The 23,900-nt window shown below is 38.2% G+C and overlaps 1 protein-coding gene across 1 annotated transcript; it reads right to left on the reverse strand.

Annotated features, from left to right (window-relative positions):
* Positions 1 to 7,325: 7,325 nt before the first annotated feature.
* On the reverse strand, positions 7,326 to 23,194 carry DLK1 (delta like non-canonical Notch ligand 1). The gene is made up of 5 exons (XM_088149831.1): positions 22,683 to 23,194; positions 19,572 to 19,635; positions 17,871 to 18,001; positions 15,014 to 15,158; positions 7,326 to 8,728 (listed from the first exon to the last, which is right to left on the reverse strand). The coding sequence occupies exons 1-5, from the start codon at positions 22,753 to 22,755 to the stop codon at positions 8,014 to 8,016; spliced, it is 1,128 nt and encodes a 375-aa protein (XP_088005957.1). The 5' UTR covers positions 22,756 to 23,194; the 3' UTR covers positions 7,326 to 8,013.
* Positions 23,195 to 23,900: the final 706 nt, after the last annotated feature.

The following is a 23,900-nucleotide window of genomic DNA, read 5'->3' on the forward strand; positions in this document are numbered from 1 at the left end:
ATACCAAAACACCATAATTCAATAAGGGGAACGGATTTGCAAAAAAATGCTAGATATGAGTGTTCTAAAGCTGAAAAGTCAGATTCAAGTTACAGAATTAGGAGCCATCTATTCATTTTTTTAAAAAATTGAAATGCTGAAGTAACTGCAAACTTCTCACAACTGAACATTTCATAGTTAAAATAATTGTTCCTGTTTTAGTTTTTCCAGGAGATTTAGAATGTTTTTTAATTCTATTTTTCCTCACCTTCCTTTTTTTACTGTTCATCATTTGTATTGTTTATTTCAATAAAATGCCCTGGACCATCTGAAAAAAAACCTTTTGCTATATGTGTAAAATATAAATAAATAAATGCATCTGAATCACAGAGAGAACTTTGGAAACAATTAATATATTGTTAATTGTGCATCAGCTCCTGGGATGGAGTGGAATAATTAAGTCTAGATTTTCATTTTCCCAGAGCAGAGCAAGGGCCCCAAAACTGTTTCATTGCAATCAATGAAGATTCTGGGAGAAAAATGCTTTTAGCGTTCACAGAAAACACCATGGTACAGAAGGTTGAAGGGAGAGTCCTGGATTTCAGTGACCAACTTCTTGGCTATCTCAGCATTTGTATGTTCATTAGCTAGTTGACTTGATCTAATGACTGATTTATCTTTATTTCATAATTATTTAATTCCCACCTGTTCCTTTCCCATCATATTTCTTCAGTTTTCTTTTATCGCTTACATTTTTCTGCAACTCCAAGGAAAATGTGTTCCATTGCACTCATGAAAAGACCTCATAATACTTAATACTCCTTTCTTCACTTAATTTACCTGTTTGAAACTAGGTACAGATATTTCTTGCTCTAAATGGCAATTACTGACCCACAGCAATGAACATCCATCTCATTTATTGGGCAACAGCCATAAACATTGCACATGATAAAAAGTTCTCGATTTCAAAGAACTTTGGCTGGGTTTTGTTGTTCAAGTGCATGATTAAAATCCATTTGGTGGGAAGGCCCCTCTTTAAACAGTACTTTGATTTAGAAATAGAACAGGAAAATATAAAAGAGTTGCTTTTCATTGCTCACAAGTAGTTTAATGCAGAGGTAGTGCCTAAAATCTTCCCATAATTACCTATGATCATTTGGAATTAACTAAGGTATTGCAACAAGCAATAAGGTATGTTCCCATCCATTATGGGAAAGATCTCCTTCGGAGTCCTGTGAAGTCCTGAAGGAACCACTCTATGTGATTGGAAGGCAGACTCTCTTCTCATCTGAATCTTTTAAAGAGCAACAGAAAGGCCATGCTGTGAGCATCTGCAGGGCAGAAATGTGTCATGATGCCATTGTGGGAATTATACAAATTATGCAGGTTGTACCATATGATGGACATAAATTGAATAATTTGCATAATGGTATCACAGTGGACATGATCCCAACACTGGCTTGCACTGGACACTCAGTGACTGCCAAGTAACCAATTATTCACAAAATTTTCAGGTTCAGTCAGACTGCTTCATGATGAACTCACTTTTCTTCATACAAGCATAGACCTGATTCAAAGCAGCCTAGTTAGAATTACTTTTCAAGGTTCTAAAGAACCTACATTTAAGATGCTTACAAATCTTGTTAAGAAGGTTTAGGCACTGGACACAGCTTTCTACTTTTTTGTGATTTTAAATTATCCTAATAAGTTGCTACTTTCATATGAATTTTAGATTTTTGCTTTTAATGACCAATACTTTTGTGTGTGTCTGTGTGTCACTTGGAATGTATCCAATTCCGCTCTTCAGCAGCAGGGTCCCATGTCGAAGGAAGAGGTTTTCATACAATTTGCAACTGGGACTCAACTACTACATCAAGTTATTTGATTTGGATTTCACAGTTTTAAAATCTATTACTTACTGACAGCTTTTATTATTAGAAAATCTGTAACTTTTTTCTACTTCTATTTTTGCCTAAAGCTCAATCTCTTACTCCAGTGTAACGTGTGGTGGGGCATTTCTCTGTTCAGGTGTTATAAAATCCAGACCACTCCCCATTAGAAGATTTCAGATAAGTCCTGACCTGTTCCCTGTCTCCCCATTGCTGAAATGAGGACTTTCTCACACCAGCACCAACATGCAGAGTCTTATGTGGGAAAGCTTTTCATCCAGAGACGTTCATGCTGAATGGGCAAATGTCTGCAAGAGGAAGACTACATTTAGGTGATGGCAGCAGAAGTAGGGTTTATCTGGAACATGAGCACTCAGGGTTTTACAATTCCTGAATATGGCTTATAATTATATTATGGCATATGAGTAGTGGGGATGCGGTGGTGCAGCGCCTTAATGATGCTGAAAGTTGCCAGCCAGAAATGGTCGACACTTCAGCGGTTCGAGCCCAGCCTTTGCACAGCAGAGTGAGCTCCTGCTTCCTCCCCCAGTTCCTGCCAACCCAACAGTTCGAAAACTTACGTGAGTAGATAAATGGAGACTCTCACTCTGGTGGGAGGAAAAATTGCTGGCGGCGCCTTGCAAAAGGAGTCGGGAGCAGTTGCCGGTAGTGCTGAAGCCGCGCTCACCCAAAAAAGGTGCGAAGCAACGGAAACCCCGCCTCCTGCGCTCGCCAGCTGGGCTCTGCTCTAGGAAGGAGGCAATGGCAAACCATTTCCGAAAACACCTTGCCTTGAAAACTGCAAAGGACTCATCCAAAAAGCAGTCCCTGCAGAGTCGGTAACGACTGAGTGCATATATATATATATATATATATATATATATATATATATGTAGTGTATAAACACTAGAAAGACAAGATGCAAATTATTGTACAAATAAAGTATACCTGGAATGGAAAAAAGTGTTTTGTATTTTGGTTCATCCTATTTCCATCCTAGATTGAGAATTTTTATGTATGCTTTTGTACACAATGGTATATGGATATTTGTCCTAACATACGTACCTTTATTCACAATTTTGAGTAACATTCACACTTTTTGCCAGGAAAGCAAAAACAAAAAAAAACATGTTGGTTCGGAATCAAGCACCCCTTCTCCTGGCTGCCCTTTTTTCACACGTCAAGCGCAGACCCCAGCACTAAAAAGTTGCCCATTTCTAAAGGGCAGGACAAAAACCATCCCTCCAATGCAGATTGTTCTAGCCTCAAGCTAGTGGCTTCAAGATGCAAAATCTTACTTTCTTCTTCCCTGAATTCAGCAGTTTCTTCTTAGTAAATCTTCTTGTTCCCTTCTCCCACTCCAAAAAAGATGTTACTTTATCCAACTGTAAAATGTTTTATTTAGAAGTTGGACTCCTCAAGAATCTGGCATCATAAAGGGTCGTTTTATATGATATTGTGCACCATTTAAAAATACATTTAGTTACAGATGTTGTTTAGATCTATGATGAACATTAATTAAAGAGAGAGAGAGAAGAGCTTTCAACAGGAGGCTCATGGAAGGTTTTCCATGTTTCATTACTGCCACCTAGTGGGCACTAGCAACTTTTTTTTTTTTTTTTTAATTAGGATTAACAAAGCACATCAAGGCTGCAAAACCCTGAGATGGCAGAAAAGAATTAGACTTTTCTGTATATCTAGCAGCCATCTGGATTTCTGCAGCCCAGATATGGTAGCTCAAGTTTGTATAATTAATTTTTAATTTACAACTGAAGGACTATATACAATATATAAAACAGGAGCCAGAAAATTGGAGGCTGTACAATACCACTTTTCACAATATAATGGATTGCCTGGTGCATATTGGCAAGCCCACTTATTCATTCCAATCTGAAGTTAAAGCAGTCATTCCGTTTCCTGATGGATTGTTCACAAATGTTATGTTCACCCAGCACGGTAATTCTTGGTTAATTGAACAATGGTTTATTAAATTAAATCCATTGCCTGGCTTTTCATAATAAGTTAACCATAACAGACTAAGAGCACACAACATATTGGTTCTCTTCCACTACTGTGATGTCCAGTGTGTTGTACTCTAGATGTTGGTCCTGTTGAATTTGGAAATCCCATGTTTTACGTAGTCAGTCTGGAGTACTTTTTCAACATTATTATCATATCTGTACTTTGTGACATCAAATCCATTCTTTTTGCATAAATTCCAATATATCACTTTGCCAGGTAATCATGTCGTGTTTTATAATCTGGGCAACTTTGCTATAGCTGATTATTCAACAGACTGACCTTTCTCTTTGCATAATCTACATTTGTGGTTCTTTCTTTCTTTCTTTCTTTCTTTCTTTCTTTCTTTCTTTCTTTCTTTCTTTCTTTCTTTCTTTCTTTCTTTCTTTCTAGCATTAGTTGCTAGGACTTGTTCTTGTGCTCTCTTCTGTTTCCTTCTTGATGGATCCAGTCTAAAGCCATTGCTAAGTGTTGGGACTATTCACCTTGTCTTCAATTTTTTTCAAGTATTGACCATGCAGAGGTATATATTTCACTCACCCTTGTAACTGTTCAGGTTTTTTTTATGCCATCTTTGATTCTGTCACATTCAAAATGTTTTGTTTGCACACATTTATTAATATGCTTGCTTTTGTGTAATCACTCTGATTTCATCTTCCATTGTTTATTTTCCTTTCAACAAACCATGACCAATTTTCCTTGGTAATATCAATGACCTATGCTACATTTTAGATGTAGTGCATTATGTATTGCCACAGGTTTTCAGATCTTGCGGTCTAAATTATCTAGATCTCCAGTGTCCAGTCAATGAAACCTACTGTGCAGTAGTGTATTACAGGGACAGCCCAAATATTAAAGGCTTTGATTGTATTACCACTATTCAACTTCAGTTTAGAACTTTTCTACTATAACTTATTTTACATATTTTTGATGCTGGTTTTCTTTTTCACTTGGGCATGCAAAATATCATTTCCTCCTAAAACACTCAGATACTTACACATGTTCTTCATTGTTAATGTTTTGATTTTAGTGCCATTTCATAGTTGAGTTCCATAAAAATATTAAAAATTTTCCTCTTTTTTATTGCCAATATTGCATACTTATGCAATCCAAATTCCATTTTGATGTCATCACTAAAGATTTGAACTGCATCTAAAAGCAATTGTGTTTCCCTGGATGATCTTGCATATAGTTTCAAATCATCCATACAGTGCAAATATGAAACTTTTGTTCCTTGATTGGATAATTCCTAGCCTAATGACATTTTATTCAAAATTGTTATCAGTGGAATCAGAGCCATATTAAACACCAATGAAAACAAAGGATCTCCTTGAAAAATTCCTCTTTTGAGTCTATCTTCTCCAAGTTCTTCTTTACAGTATTTGCCAGCAATATTGTTTTCCATTTTTTCTTAAAAATGTTATAATTTTCTCATTAATTCCAAAAACTTTCATTTTCAAATCCAACTATGGGGTACTGAATTGAATACTTTTTTGTAATCAGCCCAAGCCATATAAAGATTTGTGTTGTGCCTTTTAGAAGAAAGGTATAAAACCCCAAATAAATAAAAGGTCTAGATAAAAACATTTAATGTTGTTTTATCAATCAAAAGTTGGTCTTTCGTACCCTTGTAATTTTTGCAATTCCCATTTTGTGCTACAGGGTATAATGAATTTGAGATCAGGTGTTTGTAGGTGTTGTTGGCAATGATTCTTGATAACAGCTTGAATGTTGTAGGCAGTGACTGGACACAAATTGTTGGGTATGTTTTCTTCTGTCTTTCATAATCAGAAACGTAGCAGGCCAGTTATCTATTAATCCTGCTGCAACATTTGATTTAAATTATTTGCAAGATGAGAAGGTTAAAGGGATGATGTTTGAGCCAAAATCCATGAAGCTCATGTTTTCCTGGTACACTCCAATTGTTCAGTTAGTTTGTTCACTTATAATTTCTGCTGTTGCCACAATATTTTCCATTGGTTCAGGTTTTTGATTCTTATTCTGTATCAGATATCCATATGGCCATGCCATTGCTTTTATTGGGTTATCTCAAACATTTATACAAAATTCCAGTATTTCTTCCTTATTTTTAGGGTGGGGTAGAGGTCAAAAAGTCAAGATGGCTGCAATGATTTTGCAAAACCCCACCCCTTTTTATATGCATTGCCCAGGCAACCAATGTAAAAGAAAGATAGTGCATAGATTGTGGGGTCAAAACCATCATCTTAACTATTTTAACCCCTGCTGTGGACACCTGTCTTCAATTAAATGATCTAAGATTGTAAAAAATCGGGAGACTGAGATTCTTGCACAACTTTCCCATTGTCATCCACAGCTCTTTGTATATACAACTTCCAGAATACCCAATCAGATTTAAGCATTAACTATTAAAAGCTCAACAGACCCCCGAAGGGTGCTAAAGAAGAGGAAGGGAAGGAGTTTCACAACTAAATCTCTGCTGCGGGAAAATCTGTCTTGTCCTTCTCTGGATACTGAGAAACATGCATCAAGTGATGAATGCAAATCATGGGTATATTCATATGGTAGGAAGTAGTCTTTCTGAGGTTTTTCAGATCTGTCTCTCTCTCTTTCTGGGAATTAGCCAAACATTCAGGAATTGCAAGTTTCTCAGGGAGCTACTTTTGATCTATAGTGTACTTGTAATATAAATGAGAACAGTTCTCTTATTCCCCAAACACATAGAGGCGAAGAGATTTAACTAAGAAATTTTAATTACCTCACCTGTGCTCTGGACTAGCTAATTTGCCTTCAACAAACCATTATTTTTTCAGCTTCTCTTCTTCATCACATCCATGGAGGGTAATCATATTGACATATTTATCTTAGTGTTTCTTTATTTTGTACCACTTTACCATGGAGCTTAAGTACATGGGGATTAAACTTTTTTTTTTCACCTCAGTAACAACTTTGTAAGGTAGCTTGGGCTGAGAAATAGCTATAGCCTAGAATCACCCAGTCAGATACATGGTTGAGCGTGGACTTCAAGTTGGTTCTCACTAGACCCAGTCTCATGCACTAACCACTGTGCCATGGTTTATTGCAGGGATTGTAATGGAATAACTTTGGAAGTACCATATATCTGTAGTCTTTACTAGGCGTTGCATCTTCCTGGTTTGGAGAGTAGTATGCAACTGAATAACTAGCTACTGGGGAACAATAATGGAAGAGGCTCTCAGTTTTGGATTCTGCATGTAGTTTACTGGAGGTTGGCCACTGGTAGACCTCCGAGGTAAACGGAAGGTTGAATTACAGAGACTGATGCTCTCATTTAGCAGGGCTCTTCTAATGCTCCTATCCATGTGGTTGAGGATAGGAACAATATTTTCCCACTGTTTCAACTTGAAAATAACTGGCCCAAATTGATAAACAATGCTTAAATCAGCATCACCAAAAGAAAACAACCACTTCTACAAACAGTTTGATCTGGGTAGCCCTTCATAACTATTTATTCAAAATAAGCATTAGAAATTCAATTAGAAATATCACAGTTGCCTAATATAGCACAAAATATGACAATCGTTATCTTAATTAACCAAGTTGCATTGACTTTCTATTTAAAATAATTCAATTGTGCCTGTGCAGAAGCAAACCCCACAAAGTATAATGGAACTTACTTCCAGGTATATAATGTAGGACTATAACCTAAATTATATTTCATAGGTCTGTAACATTGGCATATAACATCCCCTCCCTCCAAGCCTTGGTGTGATCTTCAAAGCCCCTCAAAAAGCTGCTGCTGAATTTAAAATATGTTACAGAGTGGAAAAGATATTAAATACACGGGGACTGATCATATTACAGTTAATTAGCTAAATAAACTAACACATTAAATTTTCTGTTTCGCTTCCTTAGCTCTCCACTCAAGGGCTAAATGTACCCTTCCATCCCAAAAAGGTTGTGCAACTTTGGTCCACCACATGATTTCAACTGAAAAACTGTTTGGGAAAGGAGTATTTCTCTGACAAAAACAAAGCATCTTTCTTCTTTGTCAACTGGTTCCAAAGCCAGAATTTTTGTCACAAGCAAAAATGAAAAGGGATCTATTTCCCTGACAAGACTGGAGCTTGAGGGGTCATTGCTAAATAAAATGGTTTAGATATATAGACTATTCATTAGTCTGGTTAACCTTCTCAGGAAAGATTATATTAACAGAAAAATTCTCATCATCATTTGCTTTTAAAAAGCAATCCCTCTCCTTGCGTAGTATATGGCTGTATCTGGCATTGGCTAGCCATACTTCAAATTTAGAGAAAAATATAATCCCAGTTGTACCCAGAACAATGAGACATGTCAGGAAGCTGAGAACCATGAAGCAGATCACCTGACTCTTAGTTAGCAATGACTGCCTGTTTTCAATTGTCTCTTTTATGGTCAGTATTTCCTTTTGTTGCTGATGAGCTGGTTTACGGCGCCCTCTCAAATGCAGGTGGTGATTGTGATTCTGTCTGCGTTCAGCCACCACATTCACACTTGTGTTTCTAGTGGAAGAACTACAGGTGGCCCCAACAAAGTATGGTTTGCAAATGCACATGAAGCCTCTGCCACGGTGTCCATGACATGTCCCACCATTTTCACAAGGGTTACTATCACAGGCCGGGATGCGGTTACGGCACAACACCCCTCCGTAGCCAAGAGGACAAGAGCAGTGGAAGCTCTTGCCAATATCTGTGCACGTGCCTCCATTTTCACATGGGTTTGGTTCACAGTCATCAATATCAATTTCACAAAACTGTCCAGTAAATCCTGGGAAGCACACGCAAGAGGCGTAAGGTGCAAACCCATCGTTGTCCAAACAAGTTCCTCCATTTTGGCAAGGTGAGCTGCAGTTCAAAAGAAGAGGAAAAAGAAGTCTGTTAACAAATGGAAATCATTTATAATGTGATTCACACCTGTGGCATTCCTCTATTTCCTCACATTTTCTTCCTTGCCCCCCCCCCCTTTTTTTAAGCTGGTATGCATAAAATGAAATGTTCTAAGCTTGAGGCAAAATAGCACCACTGGAAGTATTTTACTGGAACATTTCAAACACAATCCTCCTGAATTGTTCTGAGTATTCCACCACAGGTTAAGAAAACAAAATCAGAGTAAGAGTTTGGTCCCATGTTTTTTATCCTAGGCCTACAAAAGCCACAGTTCCCCTGTTGTAAAAAGGGGTTGACAGCTTGTCTGCTTGGGACCATAGGCAGTTGATGGCCATCAATCAAGGAAATTTGTCCCTTGGCAACTTCACAGAAAGGAGAAGGAGGGGAGAGGAGAGGAGAAGAGGAAGGCAGGCATAAATATTGAGAAAAAAGAAAGGAAGACCCACATTAACCCTATCAGGGCATAAAGTTGTGAACAGTGTAGTGTAGTGAGATGAATGGTGTCAGCCTAGAACTGGTGAGTTCACACAAAAATCACAAGCTATTTTGTTTGCTTTGGCTTTATCATGTTTTGAGAACCCAGCCAACCACGTTTTAAGCAAACTATGGCTTAGCATGATGCATGAACCAAGTCCCAGACATAAACTCCTACTTGTCCCTGAAGTTAACTGGATGATTTTGGTCTTTCTTGCCACATAATCTATGCTACAGAGAAATGGCTTCGTTAAGAACAAGAACTGGATGCAGTAGTGAGCAGAATCTGAGCAATGCAGAATATAGTAATGCAATTATTTCCTATTATGGAAATTATGCTTCACTTGCTGCAGCTTAAAATTGCCTTATCTGCAGCCACATTACATTGCTGGCTGATACTCAATTTATAATGAACTACTATTCTATGGTATTTTCACAAGTGTCATTATTAAGCCAGGTGTTCTCCATGGTATACCCCAATGCATTTGATTTTTCTTTCCAAAGTGAATAATTCTGTATTTGCCTTGGTTGGATTTCAGTCTGTTACCGTTAGTCCATTTCTCCAACCTGTCAATATTGATTGAATTTACTTCTAATGCATTACCTACCACATTATTTCACCTATCTGCAGATATGAAAAGCATTTCCTCCATTTCTTCACCCAAATCATTAATGAACATACTAAGGAGTGGAGGATCCAGGACTAGTTCCTCTGCCATTCCATTAATGTCTCTCTCCACTTTAATGTACAGTCATTGATAAGAACTCGGTATAATTTTCAAACCAGCTTACTTACCAGCTTCACTTAATGTTCATGCCATCCAGCCCATACTTAACTAACTTGTCAATCAACATGTCATGGGGCATTTTGTGAAATTCTTTGTTGAAGTCAATATATACATCTACAGCATTCCCATAGTCTCTTACAGAGATTACCCACTCAAAAAATGATAGTCTTTGTTCTTGACAAATCCATGCTGATTTATATTCATTAGCACATTAACTTTTTTTTTTAAATATTTTTTTTATTTTTACAACAAACACAAAACATACATGAACAAACAAAAACATAGAAAGGCATAAAAAAAGCATCTTCCATTTTATAATGTGTGTCAACCAGTTACCAACTCATTGGTGCCCCTTTCATAATCTTAAATTCTCATATCATCTATTCAAAATATACTTATATACTTATCAATTAACAATTATTAATCATTCATAACTAATCTATAGAATCATTTATTACAAGAAATTTTAACTTTCAATAGGATTAGTAATACATTTTCATCTATCGATTATATGTGTATATATATAATAATTAATATCAAATTTCTATTATAAAATTTCCTAATCCATTACATTACTATATTTTCTCAGTGTCATATAAAATTACTTATCTTCTTACTCTAATTTCAAATCTCAATTTAACTCATCTCTGCACATTCCATAATTTTCAATAACTTCCTCCTGCATAAGTACTTTTTAATTTTTCCAATTCTTAAAAGTTACAGTTCTAACCAGTATCAGTTACAATATCAGTTACAGTTCTAACCGGGTTACAATTCTAACCAGATTCTTCACTACATGTTTCAACAAAAATGTCTCTAGTTTAAAATCTATATGTTACTATATTCAACCATATATAAATTTTAGTCTAATCTCTTGAAACATTTACAATCAAATACAATTTTTAACTATATATCGCAGATTTATACTTTATTCCAGCACTTGCATAATTTTGAGTTCACCCTTTTCATTCAATATCCCAAAATATCTAGCTATTTATTCCTTTTTCTATATTATTGGATAAGAGAAAGCAATAATAAATGTCCTTTCAAACATTCTGCTTTTTGAAGCTTCTGTCAGTTCCATCATTGTTGTATTCCCCTCGTTTTTTCTTTAAACATCTGAAGTAGTTTCTTTCAATATTGTTTTACTTCTTCTTTTTGTGCATTCTCTTAATACGATTTTCCATTATAATCTTGTATAATCTTTTTCTCACCCTCAGTGCCAAGAACAAGTCTATCCCTCTTCATTTATCAGTTGATTAACCCTTTTAATTCTCAGTTTATAAGCCTCACAATAATTCTGTTTAATGTTTCTGATTTCTTGTACTATTTCTTCCTTTTCCATTGATCCCGTTTTATGTTTAATTAAGTCCATTTTAGCTTTAATATCTTTTTTTCTTTTTTTTGCGGGAATTTCTGCAGCTCTTCTTCCAGTTTTTTATAGTCATCCTCAATAGTTTAAAGATCTTTTTCTGCATTGTGTTTCTCGTATAGTTTATTATCTTGATAAACCTTCATTGAGTCAAAGGATTCTTTATCTTTGTTCTTGCCAAAAATAAGAAGAAAAAAAAGCAAGAGAAGAAAAAAAAAAAAGAAGAGGAGGGAAAAGACTAAGTCTCTTTAAAAAAAAATCCAACTGAGGGGGGAATGGAGAGCAAAACAGAGCTTCTAGCAGAAAGAAGAGCTACTGCCACTAATCAGGGCTCTTGTGACTAGCTCAAACTTTCCATCTTGATATTTTCAAAATCGCTTTCAACTCCACTTTCTTGTTTATAGTTACGGATGGCACCTGTATAAACATGCACATCCCACTATCTTTTTAGAAAGCACAGGGTCCTTGAGGATGCGTCACAATAGAAGAAAAAAAGCACTATGTCAAGCCTCTAGATGGCAGTGCAACTTTCTTTCATTTACTTTCTCTTAACTCCACTTTCCCCATTTCAAAATCAAAAAGTATAAATTTCTTATAACAATAAAGAAATCTTAGAAAAAAGGCTTAAGATAAAGAGTTATTGAGTATTAAAAAGAAAAAGCCAATCCAGTTAAAAATATATTTTTTTAAGAGAAAAACATCTTGCCAATTCCACTAAAAAGGGAAAGTTGAAAAGAAAAAAAAATTCCCCCCCTTTTTTTATAAGGCTCAATCTCGCCGCTTAATCCACTTTTCTTCACTTTTAAAAATCTCTTTAAGTTACTTAAGGTGTTCTCTAAGAATAGTTGAATAGTAAAAGTCCATCTCACCCAGTTGACACCCCTCTCTTCCTTCTTCCTTTGGAGCTGTCCCGGCTTTCGCAGCCATTGGCTGCCTCTCCTCCACCGGCTTCAAGAGCTTCTCCTGGGATCAATCTGGGACTTGCGGCGTCCCTGAGATCCGCGGGACGCGCCCTTTGCAATCGCCATCTCTACGGGACGGCTTAGGTCCATCGGGACCGTCCAGGGGAGGAGATATCGACTGCGATCCTGGGAGCCCAGGATCCCCCGCCGTATCGCCGCGACGCCAGCTCCGCCCTCTCATTAGCACATTAACTTAAAGGTGTTCACAGATTTATCTCTTTATTATGTTGTTACATCCTTCCTCCTAACATACTTCACTTACCACAACTCATCCTCAGTTTTCTTTTTCCTGACACTAGCTCTTCAGTTCCAGGCTACCTGTCTGTATTCTTCTTTTGTGACTTGCCCTATTTCAGTTCCCTGTACATGTCCTTTTTATTTTTAAAGCTTCACCAATTTTTTTTTAAATAGACAATTGGCTTTTTTGCTATCCTCCATTATTTCCTTATCACTAGAATTGTTTGCAATTATGATTTTAGAATCTCCTTTAGGAGCTTCCACCCATCTTGAGCATTTTTTCCCATTACCTTCTCCTGTCATGGGATCCTACTTATCATAGCTAAGTTTATTAAAACCATTTTTTTCAAAAAGTCTAAGGTTAAGTATTTGACTCTACTTTGTTTCCCTTAAAATAAATAACTTCATCATTACATGATTAGTTTCCTCCAGTGCTTCTGCTACTTCCACTTCCTCAAGAAAATCTTCCCTGTTCTTCTACCTTCCTTCACCCTCTGAAAGAGAAAGCTGTCAGCAAGACTAGACAGGAATTTCCTGAAGGACTATGCTTGGCAGAGTTTGTCTTCCAACTGATGTCTGGGTAATTAAAATTTCTCATTACTACAATTTCATCAACTTTGCACTCTCTGAAAGATCTTCAGTTTGCTTTGGAAATGCATCATCCATAGCTTCTCCCTGGTTGGGCATGGAAGAGTAGACAACAACTGTATTGCTTTTATATGTTCCTTCATTTACTTTATCCCAGATGTATTCTACAGTAAATTTCATTCACTTGGGTTTCTGAGCAGTAGATCTTTTTAAAATACAACCCTTCTCCTCTTCCTTTCCTCTGCTTTTGTTCCTTTGGAAGAAATGATATCCTTCAGTTGCTACATTCCAAGAGAATCATCACACCATCTGTCTGCTGTATTTATTAAATCATATCTGCCTTTTATACTAAGAGCTCAGACTCATCTTATTTCCCATGGTCTGAATATTAGTTTAAAACAAATGAAAGCCATAAATTTTTTGAGCCGATTTTTCTTTGTGTGCTTTCAGAAACTTCATTTTAGCAACTTCTACAGTGCACAAGTCTTTATCTGAGGTCTTACTGCCTTTCCACCACTCAGTGGTTCCTATCTGAAGTCTTCCTGATCAATATATTTTACCAGTTCCTGCAAGGTACATTCCATCTTGTGCCAGCAGTCCATCTACATATTTCAGACCATGATCCTGGAAACCAAATCTCACCTTTTGAAAGCAAATCAGATATTAAGTCACCAATATCTTCACTTAAATATCTCAGAAAGCTAGGATATGTTCAGTCTAGAACCAATAGAATATTCTTGTGGTATGGTTTTTTGTTGCGTTAAAACTGAATTGTGAAAAGTAAATTTGAATACTGAAAAGTTACTGGAGTCTAACAAATAATATCTGCAATGCTATTAGATTTAAAATATAAATTAAGACCAAAAAAATTTAGATGAATTTCTACTCTTATGTTTTGTGTCCTCATGTATTTCATCTATCTCATTGTATAATTTACTGTGAAAAAACAACTGGAAAGAAATTAATGTCTTAATCTGAAAAAAAAAAATACATAACCATGGCCTAACTGCTTAAAAGTCTAGGTTTTGTATTACAGATGTGAAGATCCTTGGCCAAAGCTGCAATTTTGGAACACAGTTGGGTAGTGACTTTCAGATTAGGCTTAAAAACACCACATAAAACATGGCTGCTAACTAGTAGTTTGAAGTCTTTTGTTCTGAAACAATATATACAAGTTCTCCATTTTCATGGAAAGGCATGATAAATATTGAAAATATAAGTGAACCCTCGTTCCAATATATGTGATTCTGCTGGAAAGAAAGAAATGGGAACATACAGAATCTGGATTCAATCATTTCCTCTACTCAACAGTGGTGCTGCCCACCACTTTCCAATCAAAATGACACCCACTCTTGTCTTTTCTTACTGCATGAACTAAGAAATAGCTTAACTGTATTAATTTGCTTTAGTGCTAGAGAAAAACAAATTTGCAGCAAAGCAGTCTCCTTGTACTGGCAAAAGGGCCAACTCTGCTTCTTCAGGATTTTTTCTCTCAGTTAAACACAAAAGCCAAAAGTGAACAAGGCTGGTGAGTAACTCACCAAAAGCAAATGAATACATCAAATTTATCTAAATAGTGTATTTGCCTTCCAATGTAGAAGTCACCTTCTTTCCCTGGCCTTCATTTTACAAGGGAAGAGAACAAGCATGGAAATAAAGAGACAGACATAGTAGGGCTGTGATCTTCAAAATCTCTTCAGCCATTTTCACTGGGAATTCCAGCAGCTGCCATGCCAATAAATCTGGGACGTGTCAAACTAAAAAATACTGTATTAGACTAACCAAAGTCAAGAGTAAATCAACAAACTTGATCCATATTTACCCATTAACAATACAGGGCCCCTTTTTCATGTGGCAGTTTTTGCCCATATAGCCTTGAGCGCACAAGCAAATGTATCCACCATTGCCAGTCTCAATGCAATTCCTTGAGTAATTTGAGCAAGGCTTGGAAGAACAAGGATGAACAACTGTGTTAAAAAAAGAAAAACAGAAACGCACTCTTGTTATGATTACAATTATCTTTCTCTTGCAATAACTAATATTTGCTTATTTACATTTAAGGAAAAAGTACAAAACAGAAACATTCTGTTTTACCCAATCATGCCTGCTCTGAAAGGCAGTGGCTCTTTAGGAGCTAAACTAAATGTCTTGTTTATGTGTCATGATTTCTGTGGCACTCCAATCATAAGACTGGGTAGCTTATATACATAAAACAACAATCAAAGCACAAAAATATTAAAACCATCAAAAGAATCACCATCCTGGTCCCTTGGAGCAAGCAATCCTGAAAGTCACCAGTATCAAACCATCAAAAGCTTTATAAGTAATCCACACTTTGAATTGTACTTGGAAACTTACGGGTACCCACTGCAGTGACCAAAAGAGCAATTTACTCTGCTGAATCAGCTTTTGTCTGTCAGCAATCTGTTCCCAGTTAAAGCCCTCCCAAATAGTCTTCAAAGGCAGTGCAGGATGCTGATGTAGTCCAGCCACAAGGGAATGAGGGCATGAGTGAGTGTATCACAGTATCTGGCACATCAGCCAAAATTGGGCAAAATTTCTCCTGGCTACGGCTTCCAACTGCTTTTCCAGCAGGACCCATGTGTCCAAAAGAATCCCCAGACACAGATGTTTGGGAGAAAGGAGCAAGGGGACAAGTGACAAAATGTGTATCACAGCTTAAATTCCTTCCCTTACATATTTTCATGCAACACTGTAGCACAAATATGAAAAAGTGGAGCCTGCATCAAAATACCACAATGCAGAGAACACAGGAACGTATCCCTGTTCCCCAGATCATGGACCTGCTCTTTTAGGGATAGCACAGACGTCCATAGACAATGTTGGAGCCAGATGGTTTTTGAGTGAACAGCCATTTCCCCTTGCTGTGTGAACCAGTTTGATCATTTCCAGAAACTGGGTTAGGAGAACCACTACATCTACTGATTGGAACTCCTTCATTAGGAAGGAATATAACCTCTAATAAAATAGCGTTTCTGATTTCCAGCCGTCACACACAGTCCCAAAAAACATTATGTGATCTAGCAGGACCAGAATAACTGCTATCCTTTCATCCAGATTCTATTGCAAGTCATCCACAAGAACTATCAAAGCAGTTTTTGTCCCATGCTCAAGCTTGAAACCAGAGTGACAAGAATTCAAATAAGCCACTTCTCTGCAGCTGAGACCTGATCACTTTCTAAAGATGGAGTGGAAGTTGCATTATATTGCCACATGTACTGGTGGCCACTTCAGAGGGGGATATGTCACCTCCTTCTTCAAGATGCCTGGCACTACCCTCTCCTTCACAGAGGCATTCCTAATCCAGCCCCCCCAGCTTCTTTTCTGGCAGCTCAAACAAACCAGGAAGGGCAGGGGTCCATGTCAGAGCTCACATTACAGGAGACTGCTTTTCTTCAGTAGCCATAGGGTCAGATGAATTCCAGATGATCTTGAAGATGTTCTTCCAGTCACCTCATTGGGCTACGCAAAAAGTATCAAGCTCTCAACAAGAATGAGCAATTTTATCTTTGACTCTTTCTAAACTAAAGCTAGCAGGAATTGAAGCCGGGAGCTTCTACACGCAAGGTACACGCACTGCCTTTGAGCTAAAAACCATAAATAATATTTAGAGCCAAAAGTCAGTCTGAGATAGCATATAGACACTCCAAGCAGTACTGGCAATAGTAGGGAAGTGGTTTGCTGCCACCGCCTTTAATTTAACCTTCTTATCTAGTCTACAACCCTGGGATTCCCTGGGGATCTCACATCCAAGTACTAACAAGGTCTGATATGCTTAACGTCTGAGCCCTAACAAGGTCAGCCAGAGGTTACCATCTGAATCATATCTCAAAGGAGAAGCTATAACATTACAGGGTTATTAGTTGATTTTGGACTTCGTACATGTTTAACTTTTTGTAATGAGTCCTTTCCATATTCCAAAATGTATTCTTCACTCAATCTTCTCAATATATCCTTTTCTCATTATTGCAGCTCCGCAAGGAAAGGATGAATTATGGCTATTGGCTTAAAGCTATCAAGTTTCCTTTAACATGGCTAAGCTAAAAAATGGATTCAATCAGAGCCAGTCTATACATGCTTTTGTGGTATGTTATTTGTGCCCCTTCAATTTCTGTGGCCTCATTATGAAGCTATTGCCAGCATTTTTTATTGGGCCAGAAGTAACTGGGACCCAGTAAAGATGATAAAATATTGCTAAAATATCCTCATTATAATGTTCAGTTTCAATCCATGCTCTACCAATATTTAGTAGTAACGACATTTCTGGACAGTCTTGAAAAAAATCTGATGTGTAATGGCTGTCTATAATATAAATAGGAAGTTAGTATTTCTGTTTACTGTAATACCAGGAAAGCAACATGCCAACTTTGTTGTAGGAAATGGAAGGGAACACTGAGCTTTTCAGTGTCTTCCCCTAATCTGATTTGATGTTGCCATCTCCTTCATTCTTTGTTCTTTGTATTATTGTTAGTACCATTGTGTGTGTGTTTTTTAATTGGGTATGTTTGTATTGTATCTTTTTCTATGTAAGCCACCAAGAGTTGTTGCAGAACAGTAATATGTCAAATAAATAAATACGATATCTTCAACACCAGATGGAGCTCCAACCGTTTGGCATCAGTATCTTCATTCAACAGAAAAGGAAATTATCCCCAAACCTGTGTCACAGCGGCTCCCGATCCATCCTTCTTCACACATGCACTGCCCTGGTTTGACACATGTTCCATGCAAACAGCCAGGGAAAGGAACACACTGATCACAGAGAGGGCCTTGCCATCCAGGATGACATCTAGCAAAAACACAAGATGAGATGGCAAATCAGGCTAAGACCTTTTTACAAACCGAATTCAGAAGCTAGATGCTATTATACTGTAGATGACCTGATCAAAATAAGATTGCTTATTCTGACTGAAAGCCATTACAGAATACTGGCATTGTTTTCTTACTGAAAGTTAGTTCCATGATAACCACTTCATTAACACACTTTACATCACATAGACAACCCACATTGCATGGCCACCTGCAATCTCAGTGCCTTTCTCTGGCTCCCATAGTTACCCAAGATTCTGATGCTGAAATCTGCTGGCAAGTACTGTAGCAGCTTTATGACTTTTCATTTTCTTTTTAAAATAAGCAGTAAAATAGACTGCAATGCACTGAATACATCTATTTCAGTTAAAGCGTCCCAATAAATAAAGGGAAAAAGCATTTGTCAGTGAACTGGGCATTATGTTATCGTATCACATACACTGGGCATTATTTCACTCTGTATGGACAGTAGTTTATAAACACTTCAAATAAAGATGATTCTTGCACCACCAATGGCAGAATATGTGAATTATGTGTGGTCATATTAATGAACCATGTATTAGTATATTAATGCCAGCATATTGCCACTAGCATAAAACACCAATCATTATATAATGCTACAATATAGCAACTAATAGTTTTATGTCATTTACTTGTGTGAATGGACATGTATGAAAGATTGAATGTAAGAGATTTACTCACAGCAGGCCAAAAAGGCAGAAATGTTTGCTCAGGAAGATTTCAGCTTACGCAGCATGTGGTAAATATGTACCAGAATATAGAGTTCAAAGAAGATGCAACAAGTTATGTTTCCAAAGAAACAGATGACTTCCAAGAGAACTGAATGAAGCAAAGTCACTATGGTGGAAAAGTGTCATCATGAGTGAGAAAAGTGCCAGCAGAGACTAGCCAAGCTTTAATGGACTGGTCAAACCTTGTTGGAAGCTATGAAAACATATGAGAATCATAGTCCTTGGGAGCCATCAAACTGAATGTGTGTCTATGTAGTGTCCTGTCTTGATTCTTCTGGAACTCAAATATAGATTGGTCAGGTAGACTTGGAGTTGAGAAGATATGCATCGATATGTGAATGAATGGAGCTTTTAGTTCAAAAGGTGAATAACAAAAACTGTAAATCAGTATTTGTTTCTATATATCTATTATTGTCGAACAACATCCAAACAGTCCAAGGAGGCTTCCTTTTCCTCTACATCATGATGCACCCAAGAGGCCTCTCACTCCTCTGGAGCAAATTTCAGAGGGATGTAGGGAAAAGACAAAATCTTTTTCACCAACACTGCACATTCTTTTTTGTTCTGCTGGTTTGAGAAACCTTATTTTTTTTCTGGATCAGTTGTTATACATTGTTTTTAAAAATGATTGCTAACAGTTTAAGCATGAATAATACTCTGATTAAAGTATTTGTTACTGAATTGCATTTTTAGATAAATTATTCTCAAATAAAAATGTTAAGCAGCAATAGGGCTTAATTGAAATAATATGTGTCCTTTTGCTTCTCTCTCTGGCAAAAGTGCTGCCGGTTAATTTACCTGCATTCATTGGAAACTTCACAAAACCCATTTACTTGATGACAGCCAGGTTTGCAATCAACTCCTAAAAAAAAAAGAATTGCTATATAACATTTCAGAAGTTCTTACAAAATGTCTACAATGACTTCAGAATAACAATATTATCAACACAAATTAGCAATACGCAGGGCCGGCTCTAGACATTTTGGCGCCCTAGGCAAAGTCATATTATGGCGTCCTGTATGGTTTGGCTCATTTTCCAATTTTGTTAGGAATTTCAAATAGGCGGCCTTCTTCCTTCCTTCCTTCCTTCCTTCCTTCCTTCCTTCCTTCCTTCCTTCCTTCCTTCCTTCCTTCCTTCCTTCCTTCCTTCCTTCCTTCCTTTTTTCAAGTTTTTGAGCTTTACACTTAGTATTTTCAGCCCCAAACATTTTTTTTCTTTTCTCAGATATTTTCCCCCTACTTACACAGTAAATAATTTTAATTACATCAGCATCAATTGTTGTGATATGGCAACAATTCTGCAAAATTCTATTTAACCCTTGAGTGGGTACACTGGCTTACAGAAGGCATCGTTACTGCTTTTTTATTGTGTTTTTTGGAAGTCTTTTCAATTTTGGTGCCCCTTAAAATTTGGCGCCCTAGGTCGGTGCCTACTCAGCCTTAGCCTAGAGCTGGCCCTGGCAATGCAATGTTTCACTGAGAAATGTAGACATGATTTTAATCCCTGCAGCCAATTCATATTCTTAAAATAAATCCTGTCTTTTCTGAAGTTCAGACTATGAATACCATTGTTTATGGAGCCAAACCGACAACAATCATGAGATATCAGTATATTTGGAGGATAGTGGGGAAAAAAACAAGATTTGAAAGGGGAATTCACAACAGATAATGAAGACTGTGCATACTCAATGGCTACAGAATACTGCTGGGTGAAGCAGTGGGAGGGAGGGGGAGGAAATGATATTGAATGGCTGTGTGGAGGGCAGCTGAATGACCAGTTGCCCTCCACACAGCTACAGTCTGTTTCAAATCTTCCTGTTAGCATTGTATAATACATAGATTTATAAGGTATAAATTTCTCAGCTCCAAACATGAGTCTGCCATTGAACATTGTATTAAATAATCTATGTGTGATTAATCTCAGTTCACTTCATACTGGAATTCTTGTTTATATGCTTTCAGTTGAAACTGAAACATGGAAATAATATTCTGTGGGTTTAAGATGGCTGCATTTATTCAAGAAGGATCAAAGAAAAGGCACTCCTAGTCCCAAAATGATTTGGCTTCCAATTTATTCCATTAAATCAATATTGAATAAATCCAACATTCCTCAGTTTGATATTAAGTAGTTGAGAAAAGCAAAAAATAAACAAAAGTATTAAAAGTTCATTATATTGCTACAATAGTTGAGTAAACAATTTAGTCTACTCAAAAAGAAGGTGGAGGGAGGCAATCCTGTGCACATATCCCTGGAAATAGGCCTCAATGAACTTCAGAGGGCTCACTTCAAGGATGAACTAATATATAGTCTTAATTGACTTTGAACCTTATTGTACTCAGTGTGATTCTAAGAAAAGAAGCTATTTGATGTTGTCACAGCATATCTTACTGTGTGTTTGTAAACTATAGCTAAACCTAGAATATCAACTAACATTTGTACATAGGACATATAATTGATTCAAAGGACAAGACTAATTCTTCTCTTAAGAGTTCAATAACTGCAAAGCAATTTTTTCCTGAGTAGATCACACAAAAATATGTTGAATGTAAAATGTCTTAAAACAGGGGTCAGCAACCTTTAAAGACCCTGGATACCATGATATGATCTGACATGATAGCCTGAGTACCATGGCTTGAGGGTTCTGTGATCTTACCTGGTATTTTGTGCAAGATCTACAACAGAACTGAATATGCCTGCATTTTTTTCAGCTTTTGTCAAAATATTCACAAATCAAAATATACATTAGGTTGCAATCCTACTGATAGCTCTAATTCAGGGCTGGACTGAGCAGCACATAAACTAATAAATAAATGAAAATCGTGGGTAGCCCATAAAAGTTCAATTCCCATTAATTTCACGGGAAGAGTTAAGCATAGGCTGATATCACTGAAATATATGGGGCTTAAACAAGCTAGATGTAATGTGCATGGATCCAGTCTTTAACATGTGTGCACATAAAATTTTTACATAACATAATTCCAAGAAAAATCATATCTAGGTATTTCATATTTATCAACTTCTCAATGGTAATGTAAATTATAGGAGATGAAAAGTACAAATGGCTGAAGCTGGGGGCAGAGGGTATGTTGGAAAAAAGACACAAGCAAGTGTCCTTCGATCTAAGAAAATATATAGGTATTGCTGGTTCTAGTTTAAAATGAAACTGTCATAGAAAGTTAGTCATGTCTTTGCAGCTGGGATTCATTGTATTAATTCATGTAGCACATTAACTTCGTAACTCCTTTCCAGCTCCTAAAAAGAATTGAAAAATAAAAATGTCATTGTCTAATACAGGCTTATTATTGATGTCTAGAATTGGGTATCCTGTAACAAGATTTTCCAAGGAACAAACAGTTTGAACATAGCTCTCACTCACTCTCTACGGTATATACATATACACATATATGCAAGTTAGAAGTAATAGATGCTTTATTTAAAACTGAAAGGAGAATTCACACATTTTCCCACCGGAGTGCCAATCCATGGCTCTAGAACAGCCAACTGGCTGTAGAAAGTAAGAGTTATAAGGTGGAGAGCACCAGGCTGGGGAGGCTTGATTTAGCCATTCCTTTCCACCACCCCAAGCGTTCACAGACTCGATTCAACAAACATCTGAAGAAGGACAAAACTCTCAAAAACACATTTTCTTGAAAAGTACGTTCCAAAGTAAAAAAACAACACGCGCATAACCCAAAGGAAGACGGTCAGCCCGGCTTATGTACAGTTTTGGAAGCGTCACGTGAAATCAGCGGGGCTTACTTCCGAGGGACCAGCGTTTAAACCGGCGGCGGACCGCTGCGGCTCTGAAGCCCTTCTGCTGCGAGCCTAGTACGGCCAACCAGCGCCGATTCGCCGGCCACGTACCCCGCAGAAGCTCGGCCATCCCGGCGGCGGGACCCTCTCCTTACCTTGGGCGAGCGGGAGATAGACGAGCAGCGGCCAGAAAAAGCAGCCCATGGATTTGGCGGTGTGGGACTCCATCGCCAACGCGCCCAGCGAAGGGGCTCATGCCCCGCTCCGAACGCCTACGAGGGAAAAGGAGACGGCGTCCGCCGTCGGGGCTGGGCGCGGGAGGGGGGCTCCATCCGCCCGAGAAGTGCCCCAGTTTCCTTCGAGCAGAGGCGAGATTTCGTGGAGATTTTTTTTTTTTTTTTGGTACGTTGGGTCGTTTATTTTCCTTTTTTGTTTTTCCCCAGGAAGGAAAAGGGAGGGGAACTTTCTGCCGCAGCAGCAGCAGCAGCAGGAGATGATGCTCCCTGCAAGAAATCCAGGCCCCACCTAATCTGGGGCAAAGCTCTTCTGTTCTGACCGGGGGGATGAACTAGGAATGGGAAAGGGCCAGTGCATTCTCACGTTCGCGCTCCCACCTTGCTGGGGGTCCGTATTCTGTATGGGAGAGAAGGAGAACCAGGCGTAGGCGTAGGCATAGCGAAGAGGCGGAGGAGGAGGAGGGAAGGAGGCAATACAGTACCAAAAAAAGGCGGCAAGGGTCTTTTCGCTCCCTTCCTGACGCGCACGCGCTCCCCCCAGTCCCACTTGTTGCGCAATAACCCACCTACCACCCATCTTTTCCGGCGGAGACCGCAAGAAAGCCTCCGGGCGGGATGAATCTGACTCCTCCACCCTCTCACAACAGGCTCCGCCCTTTAGATTTTAGTTGCCCGCGAAGCGTTCGAGATTCCGGGGTAGACGCCTTGGCTACCCAGGCCACGTACCGGCGTTAAAGAACAGCGGATCGGGAAAGCAGGAGGCGAGGCGATCCCTTCCGCACCGCTAGAGTCCGGAGCGTTTGCTGGCGAGAGCCTGGGCTTCGCCTCACAGCGCTCGCTTGGTTCCCAAAGACACCAGTTAAGCGCCTTCTGTCTTCTTCCAGTCACGCTGCGAGCACGTGGGGCGGCTTCGTTTGGAAGTCTCCTGCTGCCCGCCTTGCACTGTACCTCTTCGTGGCAAGCTGACCTTCGGATCGCGCTGGTGTTTCTTGTCAGAGGGTTATTTAGGGTTTGATATACTAGAGGAAAGCCTTGAAGACGTGGCTGTTTCCACAGGCATGGGGGCCAGGAGAATAAGACAGCCCACTCTATTGGTGAAAAGGGTGTTGGGGAGCCACTTTGTGTTAGCTGGGAACA

This window comes from Python bivittatus, unplaced genomic scaffold (assembly GCF_059951505.1).
Source record: "Python bivittatus isolate LINGU-HERP-01145 unplaced genomic scaffold, Pbiv_v1 ctg000580_np1212, whole genome shotgun sequence".
Classification (NCBI taxonomy): domain Eukaryota; kingdom Metazoa; phylum Chordata; class Lepidosauria; order Squamata; family Pythonidae; genus Python; species Python bivittatus.